Source organism: Pezoporus wallicus, unplaced genomic scaffold (assembly GCF_028554395.1).
Source record: "Pezoporus wallicus isolate ANWC-B61680 ecotype Strahan unplaced genomic scaffold, APGP_CSIRO_Pwel_v1 contig_8542, whole genome shotgun sequence".
In the NCBI taxonomy this organism is placed as follows: Eukaryota; Metazoa; Chordata; class Aves; order Psittaciformes; family Psittacidae; genus Pezoporus; species Pezoporus wallicus.
The window spans coordinates 273054-287423 of record NW_026640148.1 but is presented as its reverse complement, the minus strand read 5'-3'; the positions used below and the strand labels follow the sequence as shown (position 1 = coordinate 287423).

At 46.3% G+C, this 14370-nt stretch overlaps 1 protein-coding gene across 7 annotated transcripts in view; it reads right to left on the bottom strand.

The window, feature by feature from the left end:
• Positions 1–3976: 3976 nt before the first annotated feature.
• Positions 3977–14370, bottom strand: part of GRIP2 (glutamate receptor interacting protein 2) — a 239420-nt gene continuing 229026 nt past the window's right edge. For 4 of the 7 annotated variants that reach the window (XM_057417663.1, XM_057417664.1, XM_057417666.1 and 1 more), the window contains exons 21-24: positions 12088–12208; positions 8724–8960; positions 6925–7071; positions 3977–4578 (exon numbers count right to left, since the gene is read on the bottom strand). In XM_057417663.1, coding sequence (XP_057273646.1) covers positions 4381–4578; positions 6925–7071; positions 8724–8960; positions 12088–12208 — 703 coding nt within the window. In that variant the 3' untranslated portion in view covers positions 3977–4380. Of the gene's footprint in view, positions 4579–6818; positions 7072–8723; positions 8961–12087; positions 12608–14370 lie in introns of those variants that run through there. The other 3 variants (XM_057417667.1, XM_057417669.1, XM_057417668.1) reach the window with 3 other exon arrangements.

Genomic DNA, 14370 nt, shown 5'->3' with positions numbered 1-14370 from the left:
GAATCCTCAGTGATGGGGTCTGCAACTGGAAAAGAGCGTGACCCTGCAGGTATTGCTGGTATTGAAGGGCAGAGCCTTTTTGTACCACTGCTGTGGCTAATTGGAACCAATCAATTAGTGAAGTGTCAGAAATTAATCGCCAGGAGCTTCACAGCTTTAGGAGTAAAGTAAATTAGAGACAAGAGAGAAAGGGGCCATTTGTGGGAGGCTTCCTCCTCATGGGCTTCGAAGTGGGACTGTGGTGCTCACTTCCCCATTTACAGCACAGGGAAATCAGGGCTCAGCTTAAGAGTCACAAATAAGGGGGGGGGGGGGGGAACATAATTAAGTGAAATTTGATTGTGCTAAGAGTTTTGTGTGCGTGCATATGTGGGGAAGGCTTCGGTCTTGTAGCGTAGTACATGTTGGCACGATACGTATTGTTTCTGAATCTGCTTCTGCAGTTGAGATGTTTAAAGATTTCTTTTTTTTTCCAATATATAAGAGAAAAAAAAATAATAATAATAATTAAAAAAAAAAAGAGAACAGTGGCAAAATCCTGTTGAGAGACTGAAAATAAGACATAGAAACCTGAGGGGGCAAGTTGAGTGTGTCATCTGCTCCTGTCCTGGAAGCCAGTGATGGTCTCTCAGTGCCACAGCATCCCAGTACTGTTCTGAAGTGCTCGTTGTTCAATAGGCTGTTGTTTTTATCCCAGTGTAATGTTGTGATTGTTACCTGATGATATTGCCAGGGACTTCACATTGTAAGAGGTGGTCCATCATGTTTGATGTATTTGGCTACAATAAACCAGTGGCGTATTTCTTTCTTATTTCAATTCCTAGCAACTGTGACTACAGTAACGTGATGAGTAGCACATACAGCGAGAAGGCCACGGCAACAACGGCCTCCTCCAAAATGTAATTGAACTTTTTTTAATAAAAAAACCTTAAAAATATTTTTAAAACCTTTTAAAACCTTTTTTTTTTCCTTTTTTTCTGTGTGTGTTCCAAAATGGAATATTTGTATTTGAAAAAAAAACAAACCAAACCAATCCTGGAGTGTAATTTAATCCTAAACATCCCCCCCCCCAGCCTTTGTGTATATGGTAAATGTTTGTATTTTGCAGTTTCTGTTTTTGCTTTTTAGATAAATAAAATGTATATGGATATTTTTAAGTCATCTTTGCTTTTTTAGATGAGTTTGTAATCACCTTATAACTGAAAATAAAACTTTACTTTATAAACCTGCTACGCATTTGGATGCTTTTTTCCTGGTCTTTGAGTAGTTCATTTCTCCCATTAAACCTATTTTTTGCTGTGGGGTTGTTGGTTTGGGGTTTTCTTGTCCTTAAATATATATAGATATATATTTGGAGGGGGGGGGTGTATATATATATATACACAATATATACATATGTATACGTGTGTGTGTATGTGTGTGTATATATATATGTGTGTGTGTGTATATACATGTGTGTATATATATATGTGTGTGTGTGTGTATACACACACACATAAATATATATGTATGAGCTGCCTCATCTCAGCCCATCCCAAAGTCTGTAGCATCTTGGCTGCATGGCACAACTATGATGGGGCTTGAAACACATTAGTAAAACCCAATAGAAAGAAAGGCAAACCAAACCCCAGTTACTTTCCTGGTTGTTTCAGGCTCAGTGATGCCCTATCAGTCAAAGAGACGAAGGTTAAACCAGAGAGGCCTTTCCTTAAGCTCTGATTTAAGGTAGGCAAAGCCTGCAGCGCCTGGTCTGAGCAGCCTGATAGCAGCACAGACAACAACTGTTTAAACTGTTTTAACTCAGGTTAAAATACATTATTCAGAAAGTTAAGAATTCAGAATTAAATAATCAGAGTGAAAATAATTCAAGTTAAGAATTCAAAATTAAATAATTAGAGTGAAAATAATTCAAAAAGCCATAAATGCCACAAACTGCTGCCAAAGGGTTTCATCTACCTGCCTTGGGCGGCTGTCACCTACCCATGGCTGTACCCAGCTCCCTTGGTCCGTGGGCCCCAAGGTGACATGAGGAGGACAGGGCAGCGCATACCAGAGGAGCAGCACCGTGCTGACCTTGTACCTGGTGCACAGTCACGTTGCATGGGCGCCCGTTCAGCCTCGCTTGGCTCCGCACGCCTTTGGCAGGTGCCCGGTGCCAAGCGTGCGAAGGGCTTTGCTCTGAAGCCCGCGCCCCAGGAGGGCGGCCAGAGATGGGAGGATAAAGCTTGTTTACGTGGCAGTGATTCCACAGGTCTAACCAGGAGCGTTTCCATACCATGCTCAGGCATAACCCACTTGGCCATGAAGAGTGCACTCTTCCCTTGCCAGTGAGTGGATATTCCCTATGGCCTTATCCGGGCAGCATCCCAGCCTGCGCTGCCCGTGCTGGGACCATAGGGGTGTCCTAAAGCCCTTTGCAAGAGCAAAGGACATTCTCAGTGTAGGGACACAAGGAACTACGCTCACAGCAGTCAAACCTTTGGATGTCTGGTTTCAGAGGTGGGGTCATTTGAGCAACCTGGTCTAGTGGAAGGTGTCCCTGCTTGTTGCAGGGGGTTGGAAATGGATAAACTTCATGTCCCTGCCAGCCCTTCTGTGATTCTATGTTAATCTGGCTACAGCAAATCATCCTCCAGCTGAAAGAGAAAGCCCAAACCAAATGCATTTCATTTGCTTTTATTTAATTAAAAAAAAAGAAAAAGAAAAGAAAGTCAAAGTCATTGCAATCCCATTTAAATACAGAGATTTACAAAGAGGTCCAAAACAGGACTAAAATATTCTTTGAAATGCTGTACTTTTAAATATTGTGCTTTCATAGATACATAAGAAAAATCAGCATATAAAAATACTTTACAAGGAATACACTCTAATATATGGATAAAAATACACATTTAAGTAATGCAGTTCATCTTCATATCATTCAAAATGCATAGGAAGGGATACAAGGACCAAGTTTTTCTTCCTCTTTTTTTCTTTTCTTTTGTTTGTTTTTTTTTTTTTAAAGCCTTTAATAAAAGTCTTCATTAAAAACCTATGAGAGCTTCCACTGCTCAGAATATTGCATATAAAACCACTTTCGGCTGCACTGTCAATGCTCCACAGTATCAATTATGGCACATTATCTAGTAGTGGCAGCAATGGTATGGGATATTGCATACTCCAAGAGAAAATGGCTACAACGACAACTAGCTGGATGGGGCCGGGTACGTGTCTGGAAGAAACACCCTGATACGTTGCATCATAAAGTGCTAATATGTGAAAGGTGGCAGGCGGATGAGGACACCGATGCAGACATCGTGGCCCCTCTTCCCCATAGGGCTGGGGGCTCTTGGGAGGGAACAGGAGAGCGACCATGGGGCATCATGCTTGCAAAGCCACGGGAAGGCCAGCAACAGGCAAAGGGGGGTGGACCAGGGACGAGCAGTCAAATCCATGTGGGCACACAGACAGCCCAAGCCCACACAGGACACGCGATACAACCTCCATCTAGTGAAGGGCTTCTCATGCCACTGCCTGATAGGAGACAATGAGGTTATATTAACTCGAAACATCAGGGGCAGCCCTGGGAAGATCACTGTTCCTCAAGCTATTCACTTGTGGGCACAGGCCAGGTTTGCAAGCAAGAGAGAGCTCCATCAAGCCCAGAGAAATGAGGTGGATGGGGATTTGGGCAGGTAATTCAAGGCTTTTAGACTTGACTATGGCCTTCTGCTCTCTAGTAACTACTCCAAGCACAGGAAACCACATCACTCATGAGAACTGGTAGCAGTATGAGGTGCTTCATCCCACTGCAGGGTGAGCCAACCCTGGTGGGGAGCATGGACAAGGGGTGGCAAGAGGCAGCTGCAAATACTAAGTTTTGAACCAGAATTGCATCACCACTCTAAAGCACATTTTGAAATGTCTTTTCAACAGGGCTCTCCCTGGCCCTGCGCTGGGAGTGCAAGGGGATGCAGAAATCGATTTATCAATCAGGAGTGTTTAAAGGATGGAGCACAACAGAAAAGGCGTTTCAGTCTTGCTGTATGCGATTAACCAAGCAAACAAGAAAGAAAATAGCACCATGTGTGTTTATAGGATGGCCAAGGCCCTCCAAGCGAGGAGGATGTTGGAGGCAGGACCCCGCAGACCCTAGTGCCATGGGGCTGGCTGTGGATGCTCCTTCCTCCCACCAGCAGCTCTCCCTATCACTGCCTGTGGCCCGAGATACGCACCCAGTTCCGACCTTCCCAGCACTATTTGGTGGTCTGAAGACCCACCTCCCTACCTGCAGGTTATGGTACACACAGCATTTACAAATACCAGTGCAAAAAACAGGAAAAACACCCCAAATACCACACTGGCTCAGCGGAGGCCCTGGGCATCCTCTGCTCCTGCTGCTCAGAGGGTCTGGATGCTCGCCTTGACTTCGGTACCGTGGGCTACCTGTGTTGGCAGCTCTCTGGTCCCCTCCTGGGGAGTATTGGCAGCCAGTGCCAAGGGGTTCCGGCTAATCACCAGGTCCAGCTTATCTCCAGCCTCCGAAATCAGGGGAACAGCCAGACAGCAGTCAAAGTCTCTCGTTCGGATGCGGTTTACCTGCCGGGATGGGTTTAGGATGTGCCATGGGGAGGAACAACAGAAAGACCACGTTTGTTAGTCAGAAATGGCAAGGTTGGTGAAAACACACAGCCCTGATTCCAAGCTCAGAGCAAAGAGGGCCAGCCCTTCAGGCTGAGCACATCCTTCCTTAGCCGAGCAATGATGCAGTAACTGGTAGAAGGAAGGAGAAAATGAAGTCTGGATCAGGCATAAACCCTGACCCCAGTGTCTGGAGCAGTATGACCAGTATTAAACACTACAAGGCTCAAAACCAGTTCTCCAATACAAGCCTGTAGGAGAAAGGATGCCAATTTCCCTGTTTTGCCATCATGGCTTTTACTGCCCTTAACTCTGTGATGCAGGGTGCTCAGTGCCAAGAAAACTAACACAGCTCAGACCATGAGGCTTCTGCCAACCACTTCCCAGCTCAGCCAGCAGTAAATTGAGACTGTACTGAACAGGGCTCAGAAGGCGGCTGTAGACTCTCTCTGCAGGCTTCAGCAGTGAAAGCACTTCTACTACTGTCACTTGCAGACCTTCAGGCACATTTCTAGGCTGGGTCATCTGCAAGAGCCACCCCAGCTCTGTCACCTGCATCTGCCAGAGCACTTGGGCTTGGTGCCATGACAGCTCCTGGTTGGAGGGGGCTGGCAAACAACACAGGGAAGGGAAGCAGGGAAGGGAGAAAGGAATTTCCCACCCACCTTTGGAGTAAATGTAACCCCTGGGGCCACGCGTTGCTTCCTTCTCTGGGTAAGGGCTGAACGGGTCCATGCAACCCTTCAATCCAAAACCCTTTCCCAGCATTAGTGTATGCCAATGGAGCTGGGCTCTGTGATGGTAGCAGTGTCCCCCTGCCCTAACTGGTGTCCACACAGTTGACCTCAATAATGCTTCTTACAGCGTAGTAACTAAGGAGAAGTTCTAGACCACATACAGACAAGGACAGACAAGCCACCAGCGTGCTCTGCCTTTGGACTATGCCAGCCAAGCAGTTCCAGGGCAGAAATGCCATTAGTGCAATGCCGTGCTCCAGCTAATCCATCCATAGGGTTGTTAGAGCAGGGACGAGGCGTTTGACTGGCCTTCATGCACATCATCATGCCCATAATCAGCAGCCCCATGAAGCCTCCTCAGCAATGCCTCTCTGTACTTCTTGACGGCAGTCGCCTGAACCAGGTCTGCAAGCCCTCAATCACAACTCCACATGTCAACACGATGCCAATTGCCTTGTCTTCTTGTAGGTGTAAGCCGTGCAGCTCAGCATGTGGAAGGGGGGTGTTGAAAGTCTTCATGCTGCTCTGTTTAGGATTTCGGGCACACCTCCCAGAGCCCTTGGCACTCGTAAGAAAGCGACACATCCAACATTCAACAGAAAGGCAGCCCAGAGCCTAATTAGCTGCTTGTTCATTCTTGCACCATCTTTTATTTGAAGCCGAGAAGGAATAATTGTATAGCAGCCAACTGGCTAGAGACCATAACAAGCTTAAACAAGGTTCCCCGCAGCGCTGCGAGTCCTCCAGTTACCTGATGTACATAATTTATTGGCTCTAATCCTACTGCTGACAACCCCCACCTAGAAATCAGTAAAACTGAACATCTGAGTGTTCCCAAACATGGTCACAATATCTGCATTTCCCAATGGGGGAAGGTTTTCCACTTTCTCAGTTGCTGTTTGAGTTGCCCCAAAGCAAGAATAGTTGGTTTTCATCCATGTAAAGCTCCTCTCCAACCTCCAAAACTCACCATGCTCTTACTGTCCCTCCAGTAGTCTGATATGCTCCAGTCATATTTATTACAGACTGCTTGTGAGCAGAGCTTTTATTCTGGTTCTACATCAGCTGTTCCAGTTCAAGCATCTTTCAAAGGAAAATATCCACGAAAAACACTTTGCTTCCTAGAAAACTCTTTTAGCTGTCAAAGGCATGCACAGAACCTTATGAACACCACTTGGCTCCTCCACATGGGGCTTCACAGAAACACATTGGTCAATACAGCTTAGTTCATCCAAAAACCACCCTCTTACATGACAGTAAAAGGACCAAGGGTGAAGAGAGGAAGCATCACACCTTTTTGGCTGTTTTGAGCTCCTCAAGCTCAAAAAGGCCAGTGCCAGGACACGCAGTGTCCTGGAGGAGGTGTAACCTAGGGGTATCACCTAGTGATGTCTCATTATAAAACACAGGTCTCATTGAGTGCTTGGTGGCTAAGAGCTCACCTAGTTGGCTAACTGTTACCTTTCATTAAAGTTAGTGCTGCCATGGATGGGTCTCACTTCTCTCTTCCTCTCAGCCACTCATTCACTCCGTCCCAGCCTCCAGAACTGCATTTTGCATTTATTACCTGAAGCACTCTGTCATATGGCTTGAGGCCACACTGATCTGCTGGCCCATCCGGACGGACCATATTTACATAGACACCTTTTTCTAACAAGCCATCCGACACACTGAATCCAAAGTCTTCGCTCTCTGGGTCTTTGTGGAGTGTCATCTGGAGGGGCAGAAACAGAAAACACAAGTTTTAATGCACCAGAGGAAGGAGGAGGTAAAACAGATTGAGCCTTATTTACCAGACACCACCATCTTTGGTAGATCACATGGAGAAGTGCTTGGGTGACTGGCATAAAACCAGCCACACAGCAGTCCTTCTCCTTTGCATGTGGAAGGAAACACAGGCAGTGTAACACAGAGAGCTGCTGTATTTCATCCAAAGAGCAGCAAACCAAGTGTTATTAATAGAGCATCACCTTCCCTAGCCCAGGTTATGCTGTGCAACCTCCGTGTACGCCACAGGACATGAAAATCCAACATGTTAAGAGGGAATTTCAGTGTAGTGTGCCAAATGCAAAGACAGCTTGTTCTGAACACATCACTCAGCAGGAACATCTAAACTTCCCTGTTCTTTTCAGAAAATTCCTATCAATAAGTGCTGAAGTACTGAGGACAAGAAATGGGTAATCTCATCACCCTTCCCTTGAGCACGTCATGCTTTGGCCTTGTCTAGAGGAGCTGGAAGTGTATCTTGCTATAGCTAACACTGGCAGCCAAGAACAACTCATCCCCCAACACCACCAAAATCTCCCATTGCCTCCCATAAAGTAGAAGTGCAACTCTTCCATGGGGCTCTAACTCCATCACTGTGCTCTTGGCTGGATGAGCCTCATGGATGTGCAGTCCTTGGGAAGGACAGTGCCCAGGATGATGCACAGGAGCAGCCCTCCTGGCCTCAACCTCATCTGCAAAACCAGTCAACACAAGGTGCTCCAGCAGAAGGAAGAGTCACCCTATACCATGCCTAATTACACAGCTCCCTCCTTCAGGTACGAAGGAGTTTCATTTAAAGACACATTTGCCGTGCCCTGAAGGACAAGAGCAGATCAAACATCAAAAGCTGTTTTTTCCAGCTGCCATAACTGCAGGTTTCACTCTGAAGTCACACTAGGAAAGAAAAAGACAGGCAAATGTTTTGAAACCTCTCCAGCTTCCTCCCCTGCTTGCATTCTGCATCAGCAGCTTCTACACTTAATTCGTTTTCTGAATTACTGCTGCCTTGCACCATGCTTAAACTGGCTATGTTCAGCTGGGTACTGAATTCAAACAAGCATCCCGTTGCTGAAGAGCACGCCTTCAGGAAAGGCTGGAATGGAGCGGAAGGGAGGGGGGAAAAGTTATTTTTAAGTTATTTATTATATAAAACGTGCCCTACTGAACTGGAAAAAGGTTGATGGGTCTCCACAGGGCCATACTTTGAGCTTTCTTGCTTGTATCTGTAGTACCAATTAATGAACTCCAGAACACAAGGACCTGGAAATCTCATCTAATAAAGGGAAAGAGGAAAGCACAGATTTGAACCCTGCTGAAGCATGGCAGCTAAATCATAGAATCATAGAATAGTTAGGGTTGGAAAGGACCTTAAGATCATCTAGTTCCAACCCCCCTGCCGTTCTGAAGAGACCCCCTTCATCTTCAGACGACCCTCTGGAAACCTTTGCTGCAGACCTTGGTGGGGGCCAGCTTTAACAAGGAACATTTTCAGGGGGTTCTCCAAACAAAGGAAATCCTCTACAAGGTTCAAAGCTTCTACAGCCGTAACCGCCGAGGTACTGCAGTGCCACAGCAAGAGCAACCCTTGGCAACACAAACCTTGTGAAACTCGAGGGGGGTAGGGGACATGATTTCCTGCATCTCCTTCTCGATCTTCTTCACATCCAGGTTCCTCTCGTTCTTCTTGGCAGGGGAGCTGCTGCTCTCAGTCTGTCCATCCTCACAGCTGGCGTTTGCCTTCCTCAACGGGCTCAGTCCCGATGGGTTGACAGAGTCCAGGAGCAGCTTGCTGCTGTCCAAGCCCAGGTTGTGCACACTCCCTGTCATGATGGATGCCTGTAGGGTAAGGGCACAAAGTCACTCAGCTGAGCCAGCAGTGGGAAGAGATGGACCACGCGGCAACAAAAGCAGCAGAGACACCAACAGGGTGGCACCACTCCTCTCATGAATCAGAAATAAGTACCAACAAGCTCTTCCAGTTGGCTATAAAAGCCATTTCCAGACCTCAGGAGATGGCTGCCACGTCTATCACTGACCTACTGTTTGCTCGCCACAGAAACATGGAGCTTCATTTCAGAAGGAAGAATCTGTGAAGCGTCTCCTTATCTTCTGATGACCCCTTCTACACAAACAGGGCCAGATAGGCCTCATCTTGTACAGGAAACTTCTTGGTACTCAAGGATGAACGTCCCAGTCTCAGGGGTCTCCAGTGTTTGCTGGGCTCCTCTCCAGCCTACCCTGCAGGCTGCAGCTCACACAGGGCTGGCAATGGCCCAGAGGAAGCAATAGCTTGGACTCCACTGAGACCAATTCAGTAGAGAAATTAGGATTTTATCTGTCAGTAAATGGGAGCTGTCACTGAGGAAAACTGAGTTAAAAATATGAAATTAAGTAGTATTTAAGCCTGGTCATCCCTGATAACATCCATTAAAAGATGGCCCTAAGTAGATTCTACTCCATTTGGCAATGCTTTTCGCTAATGAGATTACATTGATCAAAGCTAACGCAGGAGTCAAGAATCCAGTCTGTGGAACCTCAACTGGCTCCAGGTCACAGAGTCCATTTAAACAGCGTAATGAAAACTGTCATTTTGGAGTTTAGGCTCCAAGGGTCTGCAGTCCCATTAAACCTCAAAAGGTAGAAGGGGAAAAAAAAGGAAAGGTAGGGAGCAGACAGCAGAATTCTGCAGTGTTAAACTTGACAAGTCAAAGAGCAACTGCTCCTGTGCATGGGGTAAACAGCATCCGACTAAATCTCTCATGAAGGCCCTCCAGCTCTTTGCTTCAAGCTGGAACAAAGGCAAACAAAGCAAACTGTGGTGGCAGGATGAAAATGCCACGACTCCCCACCCTATTCCCAAACACAACCTTTTAGCTTTGCACTTTTCAGGTCTTCACACAAAAATGACGTAACCAGTTTGAGTTTGGCCAAAACCCCAACACCTGCTACATGCTGGAAGGACGTGGACTTACCCCATATTGAGACACAGATTAACAAAACATCATCACGGCCAACCAGGGGCTGTTTGTTCAGTGACCTCAGGCAGCCTCAACACACCCCAGGGTGCTGTGCCATGCTGTACCAACACCAGCCCAGCAGAGCCAGTGAGGAGACAGAAAGGTCTTTGCACGTTGTGCTGCTGTCCTCCCTCACACCCTGTAGATGCCATAACCAGCCAGTACCCAGGAGCATTCACCTCCTTCCCTACCTTCAAGGTATTGAAATACTCCTTGCAGCATCATAAACAATTTGCTGGGTGCTTTGGCTTAAGGGCAAGCAGCAGAAAGGGCAATTGCAGGCTTCTCCAGCCTGTGCCTGCCCTGCATTGTTTTTCCCCATGTCTTGGTTGCCCTCAAAGCAAAGCAGGGACATGTGCTCCCCTAGACGTACTGGGAAAAGCCTGTTTCTACCCACACCCCACAGTCTCAAAGTGGATTGCTACTGTGTGTGAACCCATTTCCAGGCTATCTTGGGTCATCTTGAATGACTCTCATTGTTTTACTTTTTTAAAGCATTGCTGTAACTGTCACAGCTCCAAAGCCTTGAAACAGCATCTCTGCACTATGGATCCCTGGAAAATGAAAGGGATTGGGCACAAGGATATTTTCTCCAATCTGGCATTTCACAGTCCAACAAATCCCCTCTTTCACATTTAGGTGCCAGCCATTATGTAGAAGAGAAACAGCTATGCACCATTTCAGAGGGGTACCTTTTCCTTAAGCATTCAACAGCAGTTCAGCAAGGTTGAGAGCAGCTGAACTCATTTCTCCATACATTCAGGTCCAGGAAACAAGTGATTAGAGGAAGAAGTTACAGTTTGTGGGGTTTGTTGTGTTGGTTTGGTCTTTTTTCAAATCAGCACTTTCTTAAGCAGTTAAGATAATAAATACAGGGGTTTGTGTTTCAACACAATGAATTTACTTGAGATTTCCTCCCCCACTTACAGTTGCTAAGGATCAAGGAGGAAAGAACAATTAGCAAGTCCTTTGTCACCACGTAGACCAAAACAGGACTTCCCTTTTCCACCTCCACTTATTCAGAAATTGCCTTTTTCTCTCTGAAGCTTGAGAGATGCAACTGTGCATAACACAGCCCCACCGGGGGTGATGGAGGGCACGACCCAGCAAGCTCTCTCCGGTCCTTGGCACACAGAAGGCAAGGGGAGAGATAAGCTCATGGGGTCCTGCTCCTTCTTTTGGGCTGCAGGAGCTGAGTCAGGGAGGGGGCAGCACAGGTCCCATCCTGCTGGGCAGGTTTGCTTCCTGCTGCTCCACAGTCTTGAGGGAGGCCTTTATTTGCATCACACACCCTAGAAATCCAGGCTCCTTATCCTATAACCGGACACAATAACATGACCTCCGAAGCATTTTGGATAAAGAAAAGAGAAAGTGGCTTGTGAAGAGAGGAAACACCTTTATTTCTGCAGGAAGCAATTGCTTTCTCAGATTTTTCCATGGGGAAGCCCAGCTGAAAAGCTTCCAATTACCTATTTCACTGAAAGAGTTTCCGGCAGAGTGACAGCTGAATGCAAGATATATGTTGGGCCAGGCTACATTTGAAGTAAGCCAAGGCTTCAGTCCCAGCAGGGCTAAAGGGGGCTCCTTTTGCTTAGCCTTTAATTGCTTTGGACACACAACATCTTCCCAAGCAGAGGGTTTATTTACCGTCTGATAGGGAAGGTTTGCCAACAGTCATGTGAAGATTGTTGGCCGGCAATGGTTTGCAAAAGGAGCTTGGAGTTCCTGGTGGGTAAGTCATCGGCTCAGGGGGAAAGTGCGTGCAAGCAACTATCTAATGAGACATAGTTATCCATTAGCACAAACTGAGATTAACCTCAAACCCTTCTTCACACCACCGGCAGCACAGGGATGCCACGGGCAGTTAACAGATCTGGGGAAACAGTCTAACATTCAGGTGGAGAGCAAAGCAATGGGATCAGCAGCAAATTCAGAAAGGGATTTACCTCAATCTCCCTCAAAAGCTCAGACTGGCCGCATGTTTCCAAATCCTCCAAAGCTTCTCCAAAAACACGCCAAAAACTATCCTCGTGAGTGGTCTCAAGGCCATTTTGGCGGTTGGGGTATCTGTTGTAACGTAGGAACCAAACATTGTCAGCACTCTTCTGCAGTGGGGTGAAAGCCGCAAGGCTACAGCAAGTGTCTCACCAGTAAAAGCAGAGACTTGAGGAGTCTTCATATACAAAAGCAAACAATATGAACTTTTCAGACAAGAGTCCAAACACGAGACCTCCATGCATTTACTAACAAGAGTCCTTCAAAGGAAGAATTAAGTTGGTGTAGTAATGTCAAAGTTCAAAGGGTAAATTAAAAAGTGCCTGTAGGAAGATTTGTAGGTTTAGGAAGACGTTTTGGTGAAATAGAGAAGTGAAAGAAAAAAGGATGCGTTATGGGTAAACCAGGAGCCTCAGAGACTGTTAGTACAAAGGCTGATGGGATAGAGCTCAGATCTGAGACACAGAACACCTGAGAAGAGAGAGAAAAACACAGAGGGTAACAGACATGGTGAGAAAATGATAAATACATTAGGTCTCTATGAGAGTAAATAATGCAGAGATGTATATAAAAATGGTTGCCCTGGGCTGGACAAGCAAATGCACACATCAGCCAGCAATATCGACAGTGTCATGTATAACCCATACAAACCATGTTTCATTTGCTTTGGGTTGGCCAGGGAACTGAGCTGTTACCTTCAGAAAGTCTCTTTTTTTTTGGCTATATAACAGCCATGGCACATTTTGCCATGTAAAGTTTGCCACCATGTAAAGACTGCCACCAGTTCCATCTACAACTGAGGGTACGGATAAAGAGGACTCTCTCAATATATGTTAACGTGAACACCATGTGTACCTTGCTGGGGGTTCTGCAACTTCCCACCTTGGATGTTTCAGCACCTCTTATCTCTGACCACGAGCCAAGGTCAATTCTTGGACTGCTAAAGCAAATAGCAATTAAACATGCTGAAGCTCTCTGAAGAAGCCAGAAAAGTAGGCAACACTGCTTACTGAGCACCAGCTCTATGCAAAACTCTCAGTGCTCAGTTTAACAGGAGCCTCTTGAATCAAACTCTCTGCGGTGTTAAATCAAGGTCACAATAAAACCACTAATGTGTCATGGGGAGAGACCCAAAGGGACAGTGACATTAGAGCATCCCTAATGCATCTTCTACACATCTTATTAGGAGCTGCATGGGCAAGGCTCCACCTCTGCAACATCTGGCACCACTTGCATGGCTTAATGGTCATCATTAAGGAAGGGAGCTCATCCACCAGAGCCATTTAGCAGAGTCAGAACATTTAACTTGAGCACAAGTCAAACAGAGGATGGCCTCCATTAAATATATAATGACCCCTTGCACTATTAATAGAGCTTTTTCCAGATCTCTATTAACTGCAAAGTCTTTAGCACATGCTTTGCTTTTCATTTAAGGGTTTAAATGGAAGCCTGTAGGAGACATAAACTCACACACATGTGCTTTTCTCCTTCGGGGGTTACGGCCTGACTGGGGGGAGCAGTATCTGAAGTGGCTTATTGCACTTAAATACCCCCCCCTTCCTTTCATCAGCTTTTAAAGGCCAGTAGCCTTCACACCAGGCAGAAAGGTCAAAAACCCGCACAGCAAGACCTTAGAAAAACAAACCAAAATTTCCCCCCAAAAGGAATTTTCAATTCTTTCCCCTTACTCATTTCCTTCCGCTGCTCCCAGGTTCCCGAGGAGGCAAAAGTCCCTTCCAGTTACCAGTTTCTTGCCTCTCAGATCAGCAGCGTAACACACACACATCCAGGACACAGATGAATCAGAACGGGGGCTCTCACACCACTGGCTCAGCAGGTTTTTACAGGCTAAAGGCAGCCAGGGTTAGAGATAGTTTGTTTTCCTCCCTAATAAAAGCACTCAGCAGCATGAACCGTTTCACTTGCACTTTGACATCAGGGCTTGGAGCCCTCACTAGGGACGTGCAGAGCTTTCAGGGCTCAGATTTGCTAACTTCAGCTGGCTTCGCTGCAAGGGCCACCAGGGACAGTGACCTCTGCGAGCTGGCTCTCACTGAGATGCAAAACAAGAACAAAGTCTCCGCCACTGCCAGCCTTCCTGCCAGTGTGATCCTCTTTAAATAGGTGGAAATGGCCATGAGATGTTCTAAGGGTTTTGTTTGGACAAACAAAAGTTAAGGAACAAAATAAGGAGGAAACAAAAAGAACTGACATTAACAACACAACACACACAA